The 26,516-nt window shown below is 36.5% G+C and overlaps 2 protein-coding genes across 3 annotated transcripts in view; one reads left to right on the top strand and one right to left on the bottom strand.

Moving 5' to 3' along the window:
• The window catches only part of SGPP2 (sphingosine-1-phosphate phosphatase 2), a 43,059-nt gene extending 23,825 nt beyond the window's left edge, over positions 1 to 19,234 (top strand). For both annotated transcript variants that reach the window (XM_088132557.1, XM_088132556.1), the window contains 3 exons: positions 11,501 to 11,680; positions 12,331 to 12,420; positions 18,669 to 19,234. In XM_088132557.1, the coding sequence (XP_087988683.1) occupies positions 11,501 to 11,680; positions 12,331 to 12,420; positions 18,669 to 19,211 (813 nt within the window). In that variant the 3' untranslated portion in view covers positions 19,212 to 19,234. The remainder of the gene's footprint in view (positions 1 to 11,500; positions 11,681 to 12,330; positions 12,421 to 18,668) is intronic.
• A 2,162-nt stretch (positions 19,235 to 21,396) lies between these two features.
• Positions 21,397 to 26,516, bottom strand: part of FARSB (phenylalanyl-tRNA synthetase subunit beta) — a 41,607-nt gene continuing 36,487 nt past the window's right edge. Inside the window, exon 17 of the mRNA XM_007425660.4 lies at positions 21,397 to 21,810. Coding sequence (XP_007425722.2) covers positions 21,659 to 21,810 — 152 coding nt within the window. The 3' untranslated portion in view covers positions 21,397 to 21,658. The remainder of the gene's footprint in view (positions 21,811 to 26,516) is intronic.

Raw genomic sequence — 26,516 nt, 5'->3', positions numbered from 1 at the left:
ATTGATTGATTATGTGCCATCAAGTTGTTTTTGACTCCTAGTGACCACATAGATTTTCTCCATGAACTAATGTTAGATACAATATTCAAATATTTAACTGTGGCTTGAGGTTGGGCATATACATGGGAGAGAAGGGGTGGATGCAATTTGCTTTTTTCTTTTTTAACTTAAACATAGTAGTCTTTTTTGCATTATCTTTTTTTTCCCCTTGTTTACTTCCTTTGTATTCCAATATATGCATTTTTCTACATTCTTTATATTTTACTATTTTAATAATAAATACAAAAAAATGGTGTTCCCTATAAACAACAGGTTAAAATAGTTGAATGTAATCAAGGGACAGATTACTGCCACTGATGGTAGTTATAACTGTGCAAAATGCTTCTTGCCAGCACCTGCAAATTCCGGTGACAGCTGAGGATCAAAGTATTTTCAGACCTCAGACCTATTATTTTGGGGGAGTGCAGCCCACCCTGTTCAAAACAGATTGAATCTCTGTCCCTGAGTCAATGACATCAAGGGACAGCAGGAGGATGAAAGTGGCATCAGAGTGTCATGAAGCAGGCCCATCCATGGTACACGTCTTGTGACATTACATACCCCAAAGGAGCAGAACCTCTGGCATGATGGTGGGATGCTGATTTTGTCATTTTGATGAAAGCAAAAAGCTGCTGCTGCTATACAGAGTCCAGTTTTCTACTTGCCAACAATGCCTGTATTTTCTCTGGACTTCAGTTCAGCTTGTAAACCATGTTCCTTTTAATTTGGGGAAAATGTTAGCTGATTCTGAAGGAGCAAAGAAGTGGGAAAATTGAAAACTGAACTGATCCAACAAATCTTAAAACCAGGTGGCTTAAAACATATACAAGTTTTTTTCAGTCTGTATTCTCTGACTTCACTAATCCATTTATGGATTGGGTCAAGGAGAGCACATACACAGGGAAGTTGCTTTTACTGGATAGCACCAAATGTATTGGGAAGACATTAGTATTTCTTACTCAGAGCAGGCTTCTAAATTGTGAGGAGGAAGACTTTTCTTCTTGCTTTGATTGAAAGGCTTTTTATGTATGCATTTTATAGACAGATGATTAAGGTACCTAAATAAGATGCATGGATGTTGTACACTTTACTTGGACAAAACTTTTTACATTACCTTCCAGTGTGCTTGAGCAAAACCCTTTTTTGAATATTACCTTGCAAATATATTCAGGCATGAATAATACCCACAGCAAGTACATGGAAGGACTAAGCCTGAATGGAGCATACCTTACCTGGGGAGTGTCTGATGCAAGCTAATAAGTTTCAGAAAGGTGGGATATCTGATGTTAGAGAACTGAAAACCTTTATTGGTTTGAGTAGATATTATTATTGTTGGTTGCACAGTCAGTCAGTTGTTTAGACTGGATTTGGCATTTTTATACACGTCCTTCCCAAGGACCTGGGATAGGCAGATGTTGTTGTTTGATGGTGTTAAAGGTATCATCGCAGGATGTAAGCTGTTCAGAGTAAAGATGCTTTTCGCAATTGACTGATGGTGATTTTGTCAATGCTGATGTTCTTCAAGTGGTACTTCAGATGTTTTGGGATTGCACCCAAGGTGCCTATTAATATTGGTGGTATTATTATTATTATTATTATTATTATTATTATTATTATTGCCAAAATTGCCAGTGCTTATTCCAGGATTATCCCAGCATTTTCATAATCAGTCTCATTATGATAGATCATCTGTGGTTCTCTTAATACTACTGAACCAGTACACCTAACAAGGGCAATGCTGGGGAGATGCTGGGAGTTGCAATTCAGCAATGTCTGGAGTTTCACCAATAGCAGTGTGAAAATTGGAGTGGATTGGCTCCAAAACATTTCATTTTTCTCTTGTAATTAAGTTGATCTGAGTGTTCTGGGAATGATTTGGCATTTTCAGAAATACAGTACATTGTCTGGGACATGATGTTCTGTATGTGCTAGAACACATCTCTAGCTACATATTCCCAAGCAGTTCATTATAGTAATTGCATCTGTTGACTCCTCAGGATCTCACAATCCAAATTAGTGACTATTTGTGTTTAACTCTTAGATTAAAAGTCTGAGTTTTATTGCTTCTGGCTTAATATTTTAATGTCTTGATATCTATCTTGACATGAGAAGGCTGTTTATTAGAATTAGAATAGTAGAGAGAACATGAGGAATTAAGTAGTACAAAGTCAGATGTCAAACTGAAATAGCCTTATGTTTGAAATATAAAATAAGCTAAAATAGTGTGTAACATTGTTGATAATTATGGTACAGAATCTCAAAAAGTCTTGGATTGATTATAAGAAGGCATTCAACTCCCTGCCACATGACTGGAAAATCAAGTGCCTAGAAAAAGGGAGAAAGGAGTCAGTAGAAACATCAGAAGCTTTGTGCAAAGATCAATGGCACAATAGAAGACACAGTTGCTGGTCAATAGACTGGGAGAGGTTAACATCAAGAGAGGAATCTTTCAAGGAGACTCACTATCACCACTACTGTTTGTCATTGCACTGATTCCTCTGTCAACAATACTGAACAAGTCAGGACATAGCTATTAAACATCAAAACATCTGTCAGGTTATCCCATCTCCTTTACGTGGACAACCTGAATCTGTATGGAAAAACACCATCTGAAATGGAATCGCTGCTCAACATGGTCCAAATATATAGCCAAGATATTATAGTGGAGTTTGGATTGGACAAATGTGCCACCCTTACATTCAACAAGGGAAAAATAGTGAAAACTAAAGGAATCAAGATGCCCAATGGAAGTAACATCAAGAGTCTGGATGAAGAAGATCACTACAAATACCTGGGCATCCTTCAGGTTGACAACATCAAGCACACTGAAGTCAAGAAGAAGGTTAGTAGTGAATACAACATTGGAGTGAAGAAGATCTTAAAGTCCAAACTCAGTGAAGGAAATACCATCAAGACGATTGACACCTGGGCAATTCCAGTCATTAGTTACACAGCTGGAATAGTGGATTACACTCAAGCAGAACTAGAAGCCCTGGATAGGAAGACCAGAAAAATAATGACAAGGAATCATGCTCTTCATCCATGCAGCGATGTTGACAGATTCTACTTACCAAGGAGCATAAGTGACTGTGGAATGTTGCAAATATACCAGACAGTTGAAGAAGAAACAAGAGCATGCTTTGAGAAGGAGGAGGAGGAGGAGGAGAAGGAGAAGGAGAAGGAGAAGGAGAAGGAGAAGGAGAAGGAGAAGGAGAAGGAGACTTGGCAATGGCTAAGAGCAGGCAAATTGAAAAAAGAGACAGAGGGGCTAATTCTGGCTGCACATGACCAAGCCTTAAGAACAAATGGATACAAATCCAGAATTGAGAAGACAGCAATAGACAGCAAATGCTGCTTCTGCAAAGAAGCTGAAGAAACAGTGGACTACCTAGTCAGCTACTGCAAGAAGATTGCGCAGAGTGACTACAAACAAAGGCATGACAAAGTAGCAACAATGGTGCATTGGAATATCTGCAAGAAATACCATTTACCTGCAAGCAAGAACTGGTGGGACCACAAAACAGACAAAGTAATAGAAAATGAGTTAAAGTAAATAGTAATAGAAAAGTAAAGTAATAGAAAAAAAGCTAAAGTGCTCTGGGGCTTTAGAATTCAAACAGACAAGCACCTGCCGCACAACACCCCAGACTTAACAATTGTTGATAAGAAAGACAAAAAAATCCGGATAGTGGACATTGCAATACCTGGAGGCAGCAGAATAGAAGAGAAAGAACTGGAGAAAATCACAAAATACAAAGACCTGCAAATAGAAGTAGTATGACTGTGGCAAAAGAAAGCAAAGATAGTACCAATAGTAACAGGTGCCTTGGGTCCAATCCCAAAACATCTGGAGCACCACTTGAAGACCATTGGCATTGACAAAATCCCCATCAGTCAATTGCAAAAGGCAGCTTTACTTGGAACAGCTTCTATTCTGCGACAATACCTTTAACACCATCAGCCAACAACATCTGCCTATTCCAGGTTCTTGGGAACGACTCAGTAGGTGGATAAAAATGCCAAATCCAGCTTGAACATCTGGCTGACTGTGTGACCAACAACAATAATAATAATAATTTATTAAACTTGTACACTGCCTGACTCTCAATGTGAAAGAACTATTTTAAGATGGTTTGATCATATACAGTGAATGAATGAGAGCCAGATAACAAAAGAAATAATTATGTTCTCTTATTGGAAAAAGTGAATCAATCAGGAGGGAGGGGAATCATGAGAAAATCATGGTTGGATGGAGATCCTCCAAAAGAGAGAGTTGAGAAAATTAATTGAATAATAGACAGTATATGAAGTGGATTGTGGATATGGCAGAAGCAGGGATGGCTTTCAATGACAGAAATATATGGAGTAGTAAATGGCATTGGTATAAACTAGATTTAGCTGTATTTCCTTATTCTTTTCTTATCTCATGCCTTCACTTTCTTTTCTCCTATTTATTACTCATTTTCTGTGCTTTGCATAACGTTATTTCTCCCAAAAGGCAGTAGTGTGAAGACTTGTATGTGTTTGGGGGGTGTGTGGTACATATATGTATGTATGCCTGGATGTGTATATAACTGCACCATCACAGCAGAAAGGTAGCCTATTGCAAGTAGCAAGAGTAAAAACAGATCAGTCCAACCAATCAGTCATTCTGCCTGCTTAAAACCTGAATAATCAGGAGTGACATTGTGAATAGAATGTTGCTTGTTTTTGTATCGTTAAAAAAAATTCAAATGACTTTAAATGAATCCTGGTGATTCAGCAGCACTCTGTGCTCTCTAAATTGCCTAATTAAGTATCTAGATCCTGCCTTCTCTTACAGTCAATGCTTCTCTCTAAAATTGGGCCTTCTTCCAAATAGAAAAGCCTTTATATTGGAGGTTGCATTTAGATTTAAACCAATTGGCTAATAGCCCATAATACAGTATTGAGTAGGCAGATATGATTGAGTCTGCTTAATTGTTTTAGTTTGAAATCTGAGACAAAGTTGCTGCACAGATTATTATTATTACTATTATTATTATTATTATTATTATTATTATTATTATTATTATTATTATTATACACAGTAGCTAGGAAATGAGATGGTATAGATGCCAAGTTTCCAATGGCTTTATATTTCAGGGAATAAAACTGAGAGGATGCTTTTATGCTTAGGTCAAACTTTCCAGTTATGCTCATTAGATATTCTTTAGCAGAAGGGGGCTGAAATCTCTCTGCTTCACCAGCTTTTGACAACATAAATAATGCTGAGACTCAGTCAGGTACTCATGCTTAAACACAGGCATCTTATGTAGCTGATTCAGTTCACTTTTCAGGAACCATTTAGATATGTTCTAAGATATACTTCATCTTTTATCATTCTGCTCTACGTTGAATAAAATATACCATATTTTCAGTTGTTGAAATACATAGATCTGAGGATGGAGGGTGGCAAGGAAATTTGTGGCAGTACTAGGACATCATTTAGGGTATAGTTGAACCAGGTTTTGCCTAACTGAAGTAACACCCTGTAGAATTATTTCACTGTCTGCCTTCCATCAGAACATAGATGGGAGCACTATGGACTGTACATGGTCTCAACCCCCCTTTTTAGATTCATGACTATGCTACAGAAAATTATAAACAGCACATCTGAAGGTAGGCAGGAAACACAATGAGCTAAGCTTCAATTAGGCTCAACATCTTAGTGATAACCTCCAGCCAATTATCATGACATTGTTACATCACCACCCTACTTCTTGTAGCCTCCAGTTGCTGAAAATAGTATTACATAATATTAAAGAAAATGTGTGCTCCCAGGTTGATTGGTCTGGTATTGAGCATTTGCTATTCCTTTCCCTTTTTTGATTTGGATCTGGATATTTATAAAATTGGAACATACATGCAACATGCACCGAATTAAGCAAAAGTTTTGTAGGAGCTTAAGGCCAATTTATTCTAGCATAAGCTTTTCTTGACTTCTCTTACTTCATTGGTTCAAGTAGCTCTGTTCAAGTGGAAAGGGGTTCATACATGTGCTGAAAAAATACATTGATCTTTCAGGTACAATGCATCTTTGTTTTTATGCTGTATCATAAAACTAACCCATCTACTCCTCTGGGAATCTATAAGGAGGACACAGGAATCTGAACAACTTGGGCAGGGTAGATGCTTCCTATCACCATCTGTCTCATACTCCAAAAATTAGAAGCGGGAGAAAGCTTCTTGGACAGAGGGATCTGCGCATCCTTCTTGTTCACCTCCTCAGGTTGTAGTGAAGGGGCTGAAGAAGGAAACAGAGAGATGAAGTCGGTCTAAGGGATGATAACTATTCTTTCACTGCAACTGATATTGCTCTGACTATAGCAGATTTCCAAGATGCTCTTCCACAGAGGTGCATTGGTTTTTTTTTTTCTTGGAATGTTTTCTTTGCAGCCCCTGGCTAGTTTTGGCCTGTTTTCAAGCTTCATTTTCCTTTTTCTGGATTCTGCCACTATACCTAATTCCATCCCATTCTGTTTTGGGGGAGTTGTCTTGATGGACAGACAGACAGTTCTAAACTTCTTTACATAATTATTTCTAACATTTCATTAGATTGGAAACAACAAAAACAAAAGAATTGGCTAGTGAGAAATACAGCAGTCATACCAACTTAGTTCTGTGCTGCTTCCAAATAAACTGATAAACATACTTCATGATTCTACTTGTCACAGCTGTTGTGTCTCTTGAAAATAAACCTTGACTCCCAATTGACTGATTATGTGCCATCAAGACTTTGTCAACTCTTAGCAACCACACAGATAGGTTTTCTCCATGACGATCTGTCCCTAACCTGGTCCTTCAGTGGTGCAGCAATGCAGAGTAATTAGTGTATCTGACAGCATGGCAATGGAGGTGTGATGAACCTTTTCTCGGGGCTTGTTATTCAATGTAATCAACTGGTTACTATGTAAAGCAGAAGTTGCCACAAAGCAATTTCCTTCTTGTTCTGATGTAAAATGCTTTTTTTCTTACTTGAACTAATAACCTGTTGATATTAGCTTGGCAGGAGAGTCTTCTCTTTCTCTGCAGCCAGCATGATAAAACAGAAGCTTGTTGGAGGCTGGACAGAAAAATATCTCTGTCCCTTCTTTGGAAGTGACCTCCTATGACTGTGAGAGAAGGAAGAGAACAGGGACAAGAAGGTAGAGGCTACATGCTGGATGGATCTAGTTATTGCCCAAAATCTGCTTACTGCCATTCTGCTGCAAACCTCAGGCTTTTTCCAGTTGGATTCAATCTACCACATTTCCTCCTTTCAGACTCCGTCCATTCTTTTTAGTGGCTTAGACTAGCCATTAATCATCATAAGTCTTTTAACCAGCATTTTGAACAATATCAGTATCTAAAAGCTTTGGGGAGAGGTCTGTTTCTTCGCTCCGTGGGATAAAAAACATTTGATACTATTACTAGTGTCACCTGAGGAGTTTGTCTGCATGTTCTCCTCATTATGCCATTTGCCAGGTATGACTGGAAAAATCAGAGTGATGTTAGATTGACTTAAGGAATTGACTTTCCATGACCTAGTCCATTGATCAGAATTTTTTTTTAATGAAAATCCTGCAGTTTTTCAGGATTATGAAATTCTTTGCTGCCAAACCCACTTAAAACTTCAACTACGTACCAGACTTCATGTTCTTCTCAACAGGGTATCAAAATAAAAAATGTTGATACCCTGCTGATGAGCATGTGGTTTAGAGGTTTTTCCATATCTGTGCTAGAGAAGGAGAGAAATGTGATGATTTGGACTGTCATTTAGTCAGACTCTGCAAGTTTGACTGGAAGTACACTTTATTGATATAGGTTACAGTAATAGAATCTTGAAAGCCTGACTGTCTTTTCCCTTTCTGGGAAGTTAGAGTGGAGCCAAATTGTTTTGCTTTGTTTTTTATGTTTTTCTCATATCCCAGGCTTAAAGCATGTCTTATTTTTGTAAATGTTGCTGCATAGTTTCTCCAAGCTCATCTCTAAGGCTCTCTACAGCAACACACACCATTCAGCTCATTTGTCCATCACTATATAATGTACAGACTTGGCCTTATTATGGACTGACCTGATGTTTACTAATAATATTTAAATAGAGTTTGTTTTTATTTATCTCTTGTGAGATTGGTCTGTCTCCCAAGGCATGGCCAAATCCTCCAGCCACAAACCTCTATGCTATTCTGCCCAGTGCGGTAATACAGAAATTATTTCAACTCTTTTATTTTACCTTTTGATTGTCAGAAAGCAGCACAAGTTGTGAGACCCAGTCTCTCTTACACACCATGCTTGAATGGATGCCAGGTGGTGTTTTCTAGAAGATAGGTGGTGCTGCTTCCCGAAAGCAGAAGATGAGGTGAGGCTTCTAGGGTGAGAAGTTTGAGACCTCCTGCCTTGCAGATTCAGCAGTCTGCTACAACCTGCAGAAGCTCTACTATCCAAGATGCTGATTTTTCCAGGTTCATTTCTGCCTTGCTTAGAGGAACGTTTCATCCATCTACTGAACATGCAGATGTATTGGCAGGAGGACCTACATGTAGCTTTCTGAGATTGCCACATTTGTTTGAAATATACGAGATGTTCATTTGAATCTCCTACCCCAACATCAAATCAGCAAAAACTTCTCATTCATTAAAGCAGGACAGCAAACTTCATATAGCAGACACCATCAAGTGATTTGATGCAGTGATGGTGATTTTTTTTTAAAGGCCAAATGTTTTATATTAAGAGATGGCTGGGATCTAGCAGACTTTGTTTTTTAAAAAGTTTAAATTTTAAAATGTTTCATTGTATGCTAGCTTCAGTTTGATGAAAGCTTAATTGATTATGACTGCTATTGATCCCAAATATAGAACAATGAGAATTCATTCTCAAAAGTCATCGTTATCTTATACATACAGCATTAGCTGTTCCTCTGTTTCTTAACCATTCACACAGTTTCATTTTGATTTTCAGTGACTTATCTTCAAACATTTTTCAGTTTTATTCTGAACAAAACAGTCATTTTTGTTCTGTGAAAGCCATTTGTAAAAGTATAAAAATGGAAAGCATTTTTTAAAAAGTCAGTTTCCCCCAAATCTGCAGATGAATGCTGTTGATAAAAAGACCCAGTGATATGTTTTCTATGATCTTGACCTTGTGACCCAATCAGTGACCATGTTATCTGTCACTTAATGTGTTCCTTGGTCATCAAAAGAATTGCAACACGTCTGAAGCAAAAGATTTATGCAGATATTGAAGGTGAAAATTGCAGCCCACAAATCTCCAGTCTTATATTTTCAAGGCTTCTGGAATAGTTTTGTATTTTTTTCCTGAGATGTATGAGTGGTGGAATTGTGAGGAAGTTGTTGCTGACAACCAGACTTTGATGCTATGGTGTTCTTGATGTCTCCAGGTCACTCATGTTCTTTAATTCCTCTTTGAACTTAAAAAGGAAATGTATAAACTTGTGAACTTCATTTCAGGAAGGAAGAGGTACCAAAAGGGCAGAAAAAATCTTGACATTAAAGCCGGAAATACTGTGAATTTTAACTGTGGTGGGCACCTGTTATTCACTAAATGCTGTGGGGAGACTATGTTGGAGGGACAAGGGGGAAAAGTGTTTGCATCAACTAAAAGAGTGGACATATCCAGAGTCCAAACCACATCTACTTTTTTTTTCATAAGTTTATTTTACTTCATTCATTTTCTCTCACCGTTTAAAAATCACTATGTAAATTAATACTGGAGTTGAACACCCAGAAGAATTTTATACAACATAGTAAAAGATTGAAAAGAAATGAAGGAGAAAGAGATTGAGAGAGATGCATGTGGGACAATATTTGGTAGGGAAGCAATGAAAGATAGAGCAAATACACATTCTCCGGGTAGAATTCCAAGCATCACTTTGCAACAGGATGTGGCACCAACTTGTCGATTGTGCTTTTCATAGGAGAAGTTTTCAGTCCCTCATGTGCGGGAACCGAGGGGAGCAGAGCTTGGAAACAATATTTCCTGTGATGGCCCCTCCCCTGTGCAATGGCCTCCCAAATAGGCCATGTTTTCACAAAGCCTGAGAACTCTCACAGACAGCTCTCAGGGAGTGAGGGAGTGGATGCTCTTGACTTGTGGGTTAGGCTATACAGTGATACCTCGGTTCACAAACTTAATTCGTTCCACGATTCTGGTCATGAGCCGAATTGGTCGCCAACCGAATCAAATTTTCCCATAAGGTTCAATGTAAATAAGGTTAATCCGTTCTGAACCATATGTATTTTTTTTTAACCACAAAAATATGAAACAAAGTACAGTTCAGTACAGTATGAAGAGAGAGAACACTAACCTTGTTTGAGGCGACACCAAAAAGCTTCACAGCAAGTGTCTGTCTGTGACCACGATCTCACCTAGAGGAAGCCACAACCACGTGTCAGAGCAGGGAAGATGGTTGCAGGTTGTGTTCGTCACCCAATGAGGAGTTCGCGAATGGAAGCAAAAATTTGCGAACGCCGCTGTTTGCGAACCAAATTGTTTGTGAACAGAGGTGTTCGTGAACCGAGGTATTACTGTAAATGTTTCTGCTATTGATTGATGTGTTTATTATACATGTATGTTTTATATTGTTATCCATCAGGAGTCTATTATGTGATCAGGCCAGTATACAAAATTGATAAGTGAATAAATATTGCTCTATGTTTAGTATTCCAGTTCAACATAGTTTGTGCTACCTTTGCTCGAGGATGCCACTAAGAAGTTACACTCCCCAAAAGTGGGTACACATTTTCTCTTTAGGTGTAACTCATGATGTTTGAAGTTATGATGTTCTCTGTTGTGATTTTCAAACATTTTAGCTACTGCGTTTATGATGCATTCTTTTAGCATTATATTGACTTGCTTTGTTATTTCTAAATGCTTAATGCCACTGCTTAATGTTTCTGCCATTACTGAAGTTTTGTGTTTTTACACTACAATCTTATTATCTCTGCAAGGGTGTTTGATGGTGCATAGAACAGTTTGGATCTTCTGTTTCAGGGCCACAGGGAGAAAGAAGGGTCTATACTTCCTAGACCAGTGTTTCTCAACCTTGGCAACTTGAAGGTGTGTGGACTTCAACTTCCAGAACACCCCAGACAGCCATGCTGGCTGGGGAATTCTGGGAGTTGAAGTCTACACACCTTCAAGTTGCCAAGGTTGAGAAACACTGTCCTAAACAATATCTGACCTCAGGCTTTCTACCTTGAGCCTTGTAAAAATCTGAGCTTTAGTCTGAGCTTTAACAGGTCAGTCTTTACCAGCCAAGTACATTGCAGATGAGCTCGATTTTTAACTCCTATAATTCCAAGCACACCTTTTCCTGTGTGTGTAGGAATTATGGCATCTGGAGCTCATCAGGTTGGGATAGGATCCCCCAACTACTTATCTCGAACCCCTTGGGCAAATCTCTCTCATTTTAAACGAGCCAATCTCTCTTTGCTGCCTCCAGGTAGTTATGTATATTGGTCAAGTCATGAAAGACCTTCTGAAGTGGCCTCGTCCTCTTTCGCCACCTGTGGTCAAGCTGGAAAAGAAGACCAATGCAGAATATGGAATGCCATCCACGCATGCAATGGCAGCCACCGCCATCTCTTTCACTTTTGTAGCTGTGACTGCAAACCGGTACAAGGTAGGAAGAAGCAATTATGATTTAATCTGGCCATGTTGTATGACCAAATCCCATAGCCTAATTTGGTCAAACATCAGTTCTTCCATCTTAAGCCCCAGGTATTTTCAATGGCATCACAGTCCCTTTCTTTTTCATCCATTTCCTTCTCATGAATTGCCTCTTCCAATCATCGGACAGTCAAAACAAGCTTTTCAATGTGGCTGAGAGAACTCATTCCTATGAATATGGAGCTAGCTTACCTCTTCATTCACATTTCTGTAAGATTAGGATCTTTTGTCCCAGTGGGATTTTTTATCACAAGGAATGGGCAAAAATTCACTTTTGTGCACTACTTGGTTACTCTTTCAACTATAGAAATGTTTCTTTGGAGTTCTTCATTCAGTTTGGGATGCTTTGGAGGCTTGTGTTGGAATGGAATCAATGTTATCTGCAAAAGAAAGCCATATTCACCATCTATCATCTGACAACCCATCCAAATGGGGCTCTTGAGAAGTCACATGTTCCCTTCTCATTGTCTGTTTCATCCCAGGTTTTAGGGGAATTAGATTCTAATTAACTAGATTTATGGTACCCTTGAACTAAATTCTGGATGGATTGTATTCTGTTAAGGCGATGAATAAAGTTAATATTCTCTCCCCTCATCTTTTTAGTATCCACTTGAACTTGGACTGTCGGGAGCCTTCTTATTTTCAGCTCTGGTATGCCTCAGCAGAATTTACACGGGAATGCACACAGTGCTGGTAAGTTTTTACCTTGGGTGACTGCTGGGGGACAAGAGGCAAGGGAGACAAATGATGAAATGTGTGTGATGCCATCATTACTTAAATTCCAGGATTGAGATGCAAGTCCCTAACTGCGGCATTTCACCATGTGTATGTCATCATTTAGGGGTCATTACCGTTTGCAGCAAATGCCGCTGAGTCTCCCTATGATATTGCTCCCTTGATATGCCTTGTATCTTGTTGGTTTCCCCTACTTACAGTGTCAATATAAATGGACAAATATACACAATAAGTGATTACTACAAAATAATAATTTCTAAAATATAGCAGATTTTTCCCCTTCAAAAGAACATGTAGTCAAATTACCAGAAGCAATTTATTCTGCCGCATTTTCTCTCATGACTCTCTTAAGCTTTCCACTTAAATAAGCCAACCTGAAAGGAATTCTGGCTTGATCTCTTCATAAACCAGGATTTGCAAATCAAGACAAACAATGATTTGCTATTCTGTGTCATAAAGGAACAATAAGCCCAAATCCCCAGCTTGCCACTCTCCAGATGTGTTGGGGCTGCAGCTCTCACCATCAATTTGACATCTGGGGAAAGTTCCACTAAGTGATCTGTCAAGGGTTGTTTAATAGTCATGCTAGTAGGAAGTACAAAATAGAAGCAAACCACTGCATGGAAATTTCTCTGGAGGCCTGATATATAGTGAAAGTGGCTGTTGCTTTGATGAGCATTTATTCCATATGAAAATTTGTTTCTCTTTTAAAATTTCTGAGGTAGAAAACGTTGATTCTGATGATTTCAGGTAGGATAATGTCATTACAATTTATATTTAAAGAGATGCCATTTTTTATTCTGCACTGTAGAGGCAGCAAATTCGCCAATATGGCATCATGGTTAAGACATCGGATTGTGACTGGTGCAACCTAGGCTCAAGTCAACTCTCAGCCATGAATGTTCATTGGGCCAAGAACAATCTCTCAGCCCAACATACCACTCTGAAGGGTTGGGGGAGGAATTGGAGTAGGAAGGGCTATGTATTCTGCCTTGAGCTGAAGAAAAGGTAGGATGCACTAAAGTTAAATACAGATCATTAAGTTAATTTTGTTTCTAATACAAGCTCAAAGAATCTGTAGACATTTTCCAAATCTAAATCCAAATAACAGGATATTTGTTTCTTCATGATTCAAGACTGAGGACACTGAGGCTATATCTTTACACACCTTTTATTTTTCTTGAAGTGTGATCTAATCAAACTGGGAGAAATTATGAAGTAAAACCCCATTACTTTAAACGTCTTGTTTGCTACATAGTGCACCTATGACTGAGTGCATTCATTGAGAGTTAGTCTTAATGTTATTTATGAGATGGGAAGATACAATAAGAAATTTTAATGATAATTTTAATTTACTCATATGAGCATCCTAAATAATTAAAGCTGCTAATGGCTACATTTGCTTGTTTATCACTATGAATTTTGATGGAAATATCTTGACCTTATTTGATCAAAACAATCTAGCTTAGAACAGAGAATGTCTCTCTTCCCCATTATAGAGGTAGTTACCCCAGTCGGTCAGTCAGTAAAAATTCTCTGCATATTTTTTTCAGTATGTGATGATAGGAAAAAATACTTCTCTAAAATAAATAAAAACAGGGCTGAAAAGAGAAACCTTTGTTGGTTGTCTTGAAAGAGCAATGTGACCTTAATGTAGTAGTAGGTCAACTTATTTCAATAGCTTGAAATTCTGTAAATAGTTTTTCGTACCTCAAGAAATGGAATTAAAGATACATAAGCTATAACTCTTCTGGAGTTTAAAGCTACTTGTATTTACAGTAATATGGAGATCTCTGAGAATGTGGTCAGGCTTCTAAAATAAAATGCTACACTTGTCCCCAAAACAGTCTCAACTAAAATTTTCTGATTGGTTCAGTAGATCTATGTCTCTCTTCTTCCACCTGAGTTTGACCCAGACTTTCTCTGGCAAGGGGATAACAACATTTTGCTGTCCTAGTTGCCATTAAATCATGTGATGGCCCATTCCCCTTCCACCACCTAAAAGTCTTTTGAGTTCTTGCTTCAGATTCCTAATCTCATGAAATTTCATACTCAGGAGGGGAGAAGGAAGTAGTTGGAGGTATAATAGCACATACTCTGGTGCCCAGGGACACCACAGTTCTTTATGAGCTCTGCTGAGACTTCTATAGTTTTCCTCAGGCATTCAGTTGAATGAACAGAGAGCTTCAGAGTGGGAGAATGGGATATACGTGTTGGTGTACCCCTTTCTCTTCCTGAATTCCATCAGAGTTCTGAAGAAAACCTGTACTCAAGTTTGCATGATACACAATATGCTAATAAAGCAGAATCCCAGTATACAAACTGTATTCAGATTCAAGCTGTTCTTCAGAAAGGGAGATCAGGCAAAATAGATGACAGAGTTGCATGGGTGACCTATTTTCTACCCTGTTTAAAGCCCTCCATGCGTTTAGCTAAATACCTAAATTCAGCTTTTCTGCATGTTAAATGTATTTTCTCTGATCCAATATAGGGCATTTCCCAACTGGTAATTTAATGTAACTGGCTTAGGCACATAACTAAGGGTAAATACTCCCCAAAGTCAGTCTTGACTCCTGGTGTTTCCACAAACATGTCTATGTAGCTTTTCTAGCATCAGTGTGGAAGTGATTTTCTATCACCATCTTCCAGAATGGTTTTCAATTTCCTAGTCTAGCCTGTAACCCTGGGATTTCCTCTTGGTCTTCCATCCAAGTACCAACCCAGTTCAATTCTCCTTAGCCTTTTAAGATCAGCTAAGATAAGTGTGGGTGCTGCCACACAAATATTCCCTTGGTAACACTGTTCTACCTTCAAAGATGATCTCATCACATATTTATAGCAATTCGGAATGAAACGTGGAGGAAGCAGTACAGTGAACAAATATTAAATTGCAGCTTTCAGGACAGTTTTTATCCTTTACTTGGGGCAAACCTGAAGAAAGTGACGGAAGCAATTATTTGCTAGATTGACATGTCTATATATGGAAGTATTTGTCATGTTCAGACTTCACTTAATACATTGTTCTCCCCAAAGCTAAACACCTAAAAGGGTAATATAGGAAGATGCTACTGTATGTTTAGCAGAAAAAAAATGCACTGATGCTTGACGCTGGCTGTTTCTCTTTGAATGCCATCTTTATGCACATGGCTCACAAATATTGTGTAGTTTTATTCACAAATGCAGGTGCCAAGGAACCTTTAATCCCCAGAAATATTATATCCTTTTGCTTGAAGGCTACTTGTTATTGTTCACACCTCTTTTGTTCATTAAGCCTAAGTCATATGGTGCTTTCCAAGATGAGTGGGCAGGTTATTAGATTCTTGCTAGCTCTTGTCTTCAATTTCTTCTTGTAATTCCCATGTTGATTCCACTTCTGACATAATCCCTTATGGGAATTGTTCCAAAATCATTTTTCTGATGAAATCTATTAAATCCAACAATAATAACATATATATATATATATATATATATATATATATATATATATATATATATAAAAAAAATAAAAAAAACTCTTTCACAAATACACATTGTTCATTTTCCCATGTTGGAGGTTTATCTCAAACTAGCTAACAAATGTCTCTAACATGTACTGTGCTGGCCAAAGATGTATCCTCTGAAGCCCAGGATTGCATGCAGCCCCTAAAGATCTTGAGGGGGACTTACCCACGGCACTTCCAAATATTGTCACCCAATTATCATGTGACCTAAAAGGAAAATTATTATATATATGGAAATAGTCACATGAAATACATTAAACTTAAATCAGATTTTGTTCTGATTAAAAAAAACAAAAACAAAAAACAAACTTGGTTTCATTTCCTTGGTATACTATCAGATGCTAAATGTGACCCATGATATAGGCTATATTTATCAGTTTACTATATTGGTTCTTGGTATGGAATTTTGAGCGGATGAAGAAAATCAGAACTTATTTTATACATGGAAAAAAAAAGTAAGCTTCATCTTATAGTGGTACGGCAATTAAGGTTCTCACAGTTAAGTCTATTCTATTTGGCTTGACTTTCTGATGATAAATAAGTAGGGGTTGATATTGCTTTTGATTTTTCAAGTTTATTTTCTTCTCCACTGCTCTGGCTAATCATAGAGATCATTTGACTTTTAGTTACTTTTAGATATTCTACTAATTTTTAACACTTGGGAATTCGAGAGTTTAAATGTGAGATGTTCTGTTTTACCTCCAATTTAACAAGTGCTTCCACAGGGTTGTACCTAGTTTTACTCTGGTATACCTAGTTATAACCATTTGGGTATGATGTACTTATTGTATTTATGTAGAAAGACACTTTAAAAAAATGTGTATCCAATTATAGTAGTAGTAGATGGAAAAAAAAAAGTTCCAGTGCCTCTAAAACTCTAGGCCTTCATAAGACCATGTGGAACACCATAATGTATGAAATAATATAGCAGTTGGCATTTAATGCAGGCATATTTTATTTATTTATTTTATTCAATTTGTATAGCCGCTCATCTCAAACAGTGACTCTGGGCGGTGAACAATCATAAAATCAATTAAACCAATTAAAAACACAATATAAAAAGAAAAAAATAAATACATATAGCAGCCAAGAAATATTATAATCCATAGGTGTTAGCATAACCAGGAAACGGGGCCCTTCACACATATTATGATGAACCACTTCAGTTTCCTATGGGATACAGGACTAACCAGCCCCAACCAGTATCTAAGGTAAATCATAATTTAAGAAAATATATTAAATCATGGATTTTCTGTTGCACTAACCCTCCTCAACTTGATGCTTTCCAGAGGTGTTAGACTACATCATTCCTGCTAGCAACAGGAACTGTAGTTCAATATCTCTCAAAAGTACCAGATTAGGGAAGGTATGTGTACAATGTAACTTACAGTATGTAATGTGCTTGTGTGAGAGAGCAAGAGATAGAGAGAAAGAAACAAAGAAAGAAACCTGTGTTGATATTCTTTGTTTCTCTTGCTTGGAAGGGAATTGGGATTTGTACTAGCATCACTGATGTTTTAAACTTCTTTAGTGTAGATTACAGTAGCAGTAATGAAACATTCAGAAAGTGGTCTTTTGCTTTTCTTAATAAATGTAGTCATCTAAGACAATTAGTTTTAATATATTCACAAATAATTCAGTTTTCATTAAATAAAATAACAGATACCAGGGAGTGGCCTCATATCAATAGTTGTGTCTAAAGTCACATGTACAAGGTAAACTAAGGAGGGAACATAATCCTTGTGAGAGAAATTGTGACATTATTAAACTGAGAGATTATGGGAGGGGAAAAGCAGGTGTTAACAGAAAACTGTTGTTGAAACTTGATTTAAATGTATTCCTGATTTTTTTCTTTCCATGAGTAAGTCATCAGAAATCTTAATTTAAGAAACATTATTTCATTGCCTTTCAGCAAAAAGGTCCAAATCTAAATTGTGTGTTTGCATACATTGTTATATGAGTACATACTCTATCCATAAATATTACCTTAATTCTGCAAACATATACATTTGCTGCTCCTGGAGAAATCCTTCCCCTGCCCTCCCCACATAAAGAGCACAAAAGTGAAGATTCTGCAGTTAAATTTTGCTTCAATGAAGTAGTAGGATTCCTTCACTGAATATTCAGTTTTAAAAAAAAAAATTTAATTACCTGTTATTTTCTAGCTTGAAAAACATCAGGATCACATGGGAAGAAGCAGATACCATTGCAGTGGACTGACATTTTGGAGAAATCTGTTATTCAATGTGCTGTACAGTACAAGAGGACCTAGCCTAATTTCTAGCATATTTACTTCTGTGGTGTGGAAGTAAACTATCGCCCCACATTTCAGGCCTATGACAAAGTTACCCATTTAAGCAAATTAAATTACTTCCTTATCAAAATGGAGCTATCATATGTAGTGCTTATGCTGGAGGACTAGGAATGGAGAGTCCCAAATTGAAATCTATTTTTAGTCACTAAATAACCTATGGTTAATTACCCAGTTCAGGGTGATTGCTGGGGAAAATTGAAGGACATACATCATACCAAGCTCCTATAATTTAGTTATGTTTCTCTTTGACATTTATTCTTAAGGTATTTCTTCTTCTGATGTGCACTAGACTTGTAATGTTCTAAAATTGTTTTGCAGTTCAAGCTAGGGATTGCATTCTGGGGCAAGTGCCAACTTATGTCTCTAATACCTTTGTTTATGTATTTTTCCAGGACGTCATTGTTGGCAGTCTAATTTCCTTATTTTTGACTGCTGTTGCTTGTCCTACCTGGGATTTCGTGGACCACTTGATGCTCACCAACCCCTTATGTCCAGCATTCTGCATCACTGTGCCCCTCTTCTTATGCTACAATTATCCCAAACTAGATTATTATAGCCCAACTAGAGCAGATACCACCACTATTCTAGGAGCCGCTGCAGGAGCAATTATAGGGTTTTGGGTAAATAATCGCTATGTTTCAAATGCTTCATCTGAAGATATCACATACAGTGTTTCTTCCAACATTAGTGAAATTATCTTGCTAGTGCTTGCAAAATTTTTAGTGGGGATTGGTGTACTAATGGTCACACGCCAGATTGCCAAAACCATAGCTTGCAAGTCATTATGTTCTTGGCACAAGGTTTCTAGTAGTGATGTTGTAGCTATGCAGCAAATAAAAATTGAAGTGCCCTATAAATTTATAACCTATTCTTCTATTGGTCTGAGTGCTACGGTGTTTGTGCCCCTACTATATATATTTTTGGGTTTAAATTGAATGCTATGCATTTGTTTTTTGAAATTGCCCATATTATAGACTGCAGATTAAAAAGATTTGCAGTAGTAAAGTTGGGGGGTGGGGTGGGGATGGAATGCTGTGCCTTTTGCATAAATTCTGTAGCACTGCTAATATTGGAGACCTAAAGATAGATTCTAGTCAGTCTAGTATTCAGATGGTCACAGACCAAAAAAGAACAACAAACAAACAAACAAAAATCATAAATGGCATCTCATTTTATGTATATTGATATGTTATTGCTGAGAATTTCCAGCTTTGCAAGTTTTCATTGAGGGAAACCAAATATAGTACAGTATCAGTCTTCAACAGTTTTTTAAACATGTGTGACTGGGAATAAATACACTGTATGATCTGCCTTGGTAGGGACATGTTGCAGTATTACTCTAGGGTTTAAATGACCACCCCAGCCCCCAACTTAACCTTTTATCTTACATACCATAAGAATACAGATTTGAACTTTCATTTTTGTCAGCTTCGTATTTTGAATAGCAAGGTTTCTGTAAGATACTGATTGTGTGAAGACATAATATTCTTATATCAAAATAGACATTTCTCAGGAATGTAGCAGTGATAGCATAACAGAAGCAGCATTGTGCATTGCAGTGCTAAAATAAGAGAAAACCAGTAAATAGTGAAAGTACTGAATTGCTCCTGCTCAATCAAGCTCTAAACATGATAGATGAGCAAGATTGGGTGAGGAGAATAGTTACATGAAAGAATGTATGGAAACTGGAGTAGTGTTACTAGCCAATTATTCCTTGTATTCTCACAGTGGGAGCTGAATACAGTAAAACTTCCATTTCACAGATTTTGGTTTAACAGATTCTAGATATAACAATTTTTTTGTTTGGACTTCACCTTCATTTACTTATATCACTAATGTGATGTAATTACATAAATAATGTAAACTGGCATAAATTGGAATTTAATGGACATTTGAAGGATATGTTAAATCAAGGTTTTATTTTAATGACCAATATGTTATTGAATTAAGTAGGGAAATTCTATTTAAAATAGATTTCTGAACTGTAAGTTGTCTTCCCAATACCTTTAGATTTGTTTACAGAACAGTTTATATGAATAGCATCTATTGTATGCTGTTCAACAAGACTGCATGTATATGTTCAGATTTATAAACTGTACAATTTCTATTTTTGTATCATTTTACTGTAAGGCATGAAATATATAATCTGAAAAAATACTGTTGCTGCATTCAAATTATGTGTTTCTAGTTTTTTTTTTAATTAAAGCATATGTCATGTATCTATGTCTGCAGTATATGGTATAGCAAGAGATTATTTCAGAATATAAATACCAAATGCTCTTAGCAGGGAAGCACTACCAAGTGCAGTATTTTCTGGTTATATTTGTAGTTCATGTCAGATCTGAATTAAAATGTCATAACAAGACTGCGTACAAACATACAGCGCTAGACTACTGAAACCTAGATCATTTGCTCATGATTAACATTTATAGCAGACATATGTATCTTATGACCTTGCCTCTATTAACTTGATCGCTCCATCCAAGATGATCTAAAAGGTAGAGGTAATGGGAGTTCATTTAACAAGTGAGATACTCAGCATAATCAGTAGTGTCCTTTTTTAGTAGTGTCCCGTCAGCATAATCAGTTTTGTTTCAATTCCTTGTAATCTCATCACTACTAAAACTAGCCCAGAATGGGGGTTTACTTAAGATCAGTAGGTGTGCATTTTTTTTTCATCAAAAGACTTATTTACTCAATATGAAATTCTGAAAGAAATTACCATCATGTCTAAAAGACAAAGAATATCTTTTGGGCATTTGCAAATTACATACAAATGACAGAGCTTTCTCATTTTATTTTCTTCATTGGCGGTACAAGAAAAAGCAGAGTCAATAGATAGTTTACTCTGTAACACGTAGATGCTTGTAGTTGCCTCCACTACAACTCGGGTAAATAAGCAGGCAAATACATTTATTTTGATCCCATTTTTAGTAGAATAAAATAATTTATAGTATAACTACTATGGGGAAAAAAAACAAATTTGTTCCAGCTTGCAAGAAACATATGTTTCTAACCAGGAAAAATCTAACCCCTCCATTTAGTTCACATTTACTATAAATTAAACTATTTGGAGCAGCCATAATCAGTTAACAGCCTACATTTTAATCTCAGAAACTATTTGAGAAAAAAGTAATTTATTTAGCCAATACATATTTATGATAATTGATTGAACTTTGCCTTGTTTTTTTAAAAAGGGTGATGTCTTGAACTGTTAAAAAGAGCCTTTAGCTGGTTACCCAAACCTTCCTTATTACATTAAGAAACATTTTTAAAGCCTAATATACCATTGGTTTAATCCTTTCAAGTACAGACAACTGCTAGGCAGTAGCAAGACAAAATAAAATGCAGAATGAAGGTAGACTAAAGGAAGATTTTCTTCTTACATGAAAGGCTCAATTGCAATTTCTAGAGCAGAACAGGGCATGGTGAGCTCAAATTTGGTGACAACATCAGGATGAAGAACTCCCAAGTTCCCAATGCTCTGCCCTCTGGCAAAGATCTCAGCACAACGGCCAGGGAAGAAAGCAGGCTCTGAAAACAAATAAAGGGGAGATGGAATTAGTATTTCCAGGAATAAACAGAAACCAGAGAGAAACTATCAAAGAGCAACTTAGATAATTTCAGCTGGAATTGTTGCCAACCAATGAAAAATGGCTTCCCATTGTATAGCGTTAACAGAATTGAGCTATGTAAGGAAAAAAACCCATTTGAAAAGTCAAGCCTTTTTAAGAAGTAAACTTATTTCATATTTTAAACAATTTGGAAACAGTTTTGCCAGGAGTCCAAAATCTGCTTAAAATTCAAATCTATATTTTCAACACAAGGTGTCAAAGTAGTTGATTAAAAAATTAAAACTTTTAATTAATAGATATAATTAGGCTACAGATTCAAATCATTACAACTAAAGTACCTGTATTATATCCCCACTTATTAAGTGCCTGCCTTTTTTCTCACAGTCATCTCAATAGAATTTCATCATTTAATGCTGTTGTAAACTTTTCATGTAATATAGCTCCCATGTGAGGAAATACTGTTATGAAGAAATATCCACAGGATTCCATTTCAAGCAAAAGCTTTGTGAAATTAATCTGAAAACTTTATTAGATTAATAACCTATGGATATGAATTATAAGGTATGTGGGTCACAATTACACTGCCTGGGATGTGTCACCCTAAAACATTATCTATCCATCTGTCTGTCTGTCTCTCTGTCTATCTATCTCACATCGCATTTGTGAAGGACCTTATTATCACCAGGCTTAACAAAGGCTACATTATAGTTCATATTGCCACATTCTGAGATTTTTCAGTTGTATTGCCCTGTAAAGTCATGCACAAGTCGGGGGGGGGGGCAATGTATCAAATATCCTCAAAGTTTCACTAGATGCAGGAGTACTAAAATCACTAGTTTTAAACCCAGCTCAATTAGTACAAGAGGCCTAAGAAGTATTTAAAAGAAGCAGCAGCTAGTGTATTAGAAAAAGCTTCCATAAATTATCCCAAGCTTAGTGGATCAGCAATAATCTCATAGGACACTGAGCCTATCTCTCAAATGTATACCTGCAAAAACAGCATGGTGTGAGCAGATGAATTACAGCAATACCATTTTATTCAGATTTAGGGAGTCTGCCATAAGAGAAAAGACACTGAACTGAAAGACATAAGGTCAATATAAAATATCATAGTTCTCACTATTACATCTCGCTCACACATGCACATGGACAGACTTGGAAATACATTACTTTAAAACCTACCTAATACAGTGCAAGACAGGCTGGAGGAATCTCTTTTCATAGCTTAGCTACACTTATTTAAAAGTTTGATTGCAGTATTCTCTTAGGTCTCTATCACTTTACAAAGAGCAATTACATATCTGAATATTTTATATGAATAAAACTATCATGGAAAGCTAATTTCTCAGCAAAAATGTTCCTCCCTTCACAACAGAACATGCATGCCAAAGGCAGTCTGTGCTAGCAGACTGCCATAAAAATTAGTATGAAAATAGGAATTAATCAAGGCGGGTATGCATAGTGTATTTCTCACTGGTAAGAACTTTTTCTCTACTATATTTGACTATCAATTTATCTTTTTGGGGAGAAATAAAAAATGCATGCACCTCAGAATGCATTGGCATAACATAGTATGGATGGGCAAAACTGTCAATACACAAGAGTTGTTTTAAGGATCATATTATGTATACCCAACTTCTGTTAAAGTTACATGAACTAAAATTCTCCCACTGCTATAAAGAATGCTCCTTAATGAATCAAAAACCTGATTTTATTAATCTTGAAAAATTTCAGTTTCAAATACAAACATAAAATAGCCTATGTGAAAGAAAATCTTCAGCCCAATGGCATCTGGCTTCCTAACTAGGTTGTAGCAGACATCTGGCCGTATATGTTTTCAATATATTAATAGGAATTTAGTTCTATATGAATGCACATAGGATTCAAGCCCCAGTCTAGTAGTTAGGGTCAGCAAACATGTAAGTTCCTGTTACAAGAAAGCTCCCTGTGAACAAGTGCACATAAAATGTTATCTTCCACAGTAAAAAAAATCTGCAAACTATACCAAATCTTTTCCAGCTAACTACTGTATTTTGTTGGTTCCTATAGGGGTTCCATCCTATAGTCAAACAATATCTGGGGACCCAAGGTTGGGAATCACTAAACTATAGAATGAGATCTGTTGGCAAGTATATCTAACAGGACAAAATTGCATTATAAGTTACGTGATGCAATAAAAGATGACAGAATCATACAAAAATATACATATTAAACTCTACTTTGAAGCCCATAAAATTAAGATCTTACTACATGCTTTTAAACTACCAAATGTCTCAAGGAATCCAAAAGAGGAGACTAAATTTGAAAGTATATGAGCACTATAAAAGATAATTAAGAAAGGTAAATTACAAACTATTTGATGACTTCGGATAAACATATATGCATTCTGAAAATAGCACCTCTAAGACTTTTAAAACCCATAGGAATACAACTTCCAAACAAGAAACTAAAATCAACGATCCTTAGTAAGAAAACAATTTCTGAAACACTTTGAGGTTCAAAGAATTCTGTTATTAAAGCTTTTATTTTATGTCCCTAAGAACTGATAATTGTCTTTGTGTTCCAACTGCAAGACTGCTTTGATTATTCAGGGCATCTCTCTTTGGCCACTAATCCAATGGAAAACCTGGTCTTTAGCCTATTTTCTGGCTAATTGACCTTCAAAGAGCTTGTTGAATTCTCAGTGTGCTTTACTGTCAAATACCTTATACATGGCTTCTTTTCTCTATCTAACTCCTTTTCATATTTGGAGTGAAAAGATTAAAGAAATGATATAGGATCAGAGTTAGCATAAGCTTTAAAGGCTATACCAATTCAACTCATAGTTTGAAAACAGTAAGTAAACAAATATTAGATGTCAGTGCTTCAGTAACCAAGAGGAAGGAACTATGCTATCCAGCATGACTATTAAAGGCTCAGTCCAAATATTCCAAGAGTTAATGTTTATTATCTTAACACGAAATGGAAGAAATCTTACTACTCATTGATCAGACCATGGTGTACTTGTAAATCAGACTGCATCAAGCCTAAAAAAAATTAACGCCTTTTCCAGGAAATATAGAGAAATCTTTTTTCTGAATTTATGGAAGGTTAGTATAATCTAATTGCCCAAGTTACAAATATGTAGAAACTGGAGCTTGGAAGCAAAGTATAAACATCAAACATTTTGAAATATATGAGAAGAGAACCTCAAAATGCCAAATACACTATAAAATTATTTTATTTGTTTATTGCTGAAATTTATAAAGCTGCCAAATTCAAACAATGTGACTCTGGGTGGCATAACACATAAAAAATGAATAATAAATTAAAACAAAACAAAAAACCCACCAAACCCACCATACACAGTATATTAAACATATACAATATATAAATATAAAACGATAACCAAGCAACATAACAAAACAACCAAAAGGGGACTCTCACTCAACTGGACCCTAATGCCTGGGGGAAGAACCAGGTCTTAACAGCTTTCCTAAAAGTAATAGAGTTATATATTGAAGGGGGTGTGGGGATCATTCCAGAGAACAGGGCAACCACAGAAAAGGTATCCTTTCTTGAAGATAAAATAATTACTTATAATTTGTATATAGTAAAGGCCCACAGTTTGCTAAATTTTGCAGTTAAGCAAAATTGTGCAAGTAAAATTTAACTACAGTTGTTATTTCTCCACTATCCAATAGCAATGTTTTTCTAAGCTATTCTCTACTGCAGATGGTTTTCCATGATGAATAGGAATTTCAAATAATATAATCTGTTCTCTACTATTCCCTAACATTTGTTACATGTATCCCATATGAAAAGATAGGAAGAAAAAAAAGTTAATTATTTGCAAAGCAAATGCAAACAAGTAATCTGATCTGTGTAAGGAAACTGTACTGGAAGAGAAACAGTTAACAGCCATTAAACTTCTTAATACATGTAAACTAATCCCCTAATTCAAAAAGTGCCTCTCATCCCTTTTTTGAAGATCAAAAAGAAAACTCTCTTACTGTATGTTTGAAATCAGTGGGAACAGGTGTGGATTCTGGATAGGTATGCAGATGAAAAGGTATAATTACCTAGCTAGTCCACTTCCGAATTAGGGGATCTGAATTCCCATCAAGAAGAAACATTTCAATTTTATAACTTTTGTAACTAAGTGTCTTATTAATGAAACAAAGCTTAACACACATTAGTATTTACATCAACTATTAGTACTGGCTAATATCTGTGCCCTTTCTGCAGCAGGATATCATTTTCCAGTGGTAATTTCATGCAAAATATAATTCAGGCCAAACATCAGTTACAAACACTGTACAATATAAGAGAAACGTATAAGCTAACCCCAGAGCCTGGTTTTCCAGGCTACAGTGATCTTCCAGTGTAGTGTCCTGTAATCTGCCAGTGGTGCAGATTATCATTCCAGGTTGGACAATCAGGGCAAGAGCTAGCCTAGCTTCCATCTGTTGCTGCTCCTTGAGTCCCAGCAGTCCTTGCTAGCATGGCTAATTGTAAACAATGCTGAGCCACACATTCTGTACCGTATTCCTGCTTTATGCAAAATAATACATGGACAGAAATCTAACATTTAAAACGGCAATATCCACATTTATAGGGCAACATTTCTAGCTACTATAAAATTATCAGTTACTGATCTTAGAATGTGCATGCAACTGTTTGGAT

This window comes from Python bivittatus, unplaced genomic scaffold, assembly GCF_059951505.1.
Source record: "Python bivittatus isolate LINGU-HERP-01145 unplaced genomic scaffold, Pbiv_v1 ctg000980_np1212, whole genome shotgun sequence".
Taxonomy (NCBI): Eukaryota; Metazoa; Chordata; class Lepidosauria; order Squamata; family Pythonidae; genus Python; species Python bivittatus.
This window is presented reverse-complemented; position numbering and strand designations above follow the sequence as displayed.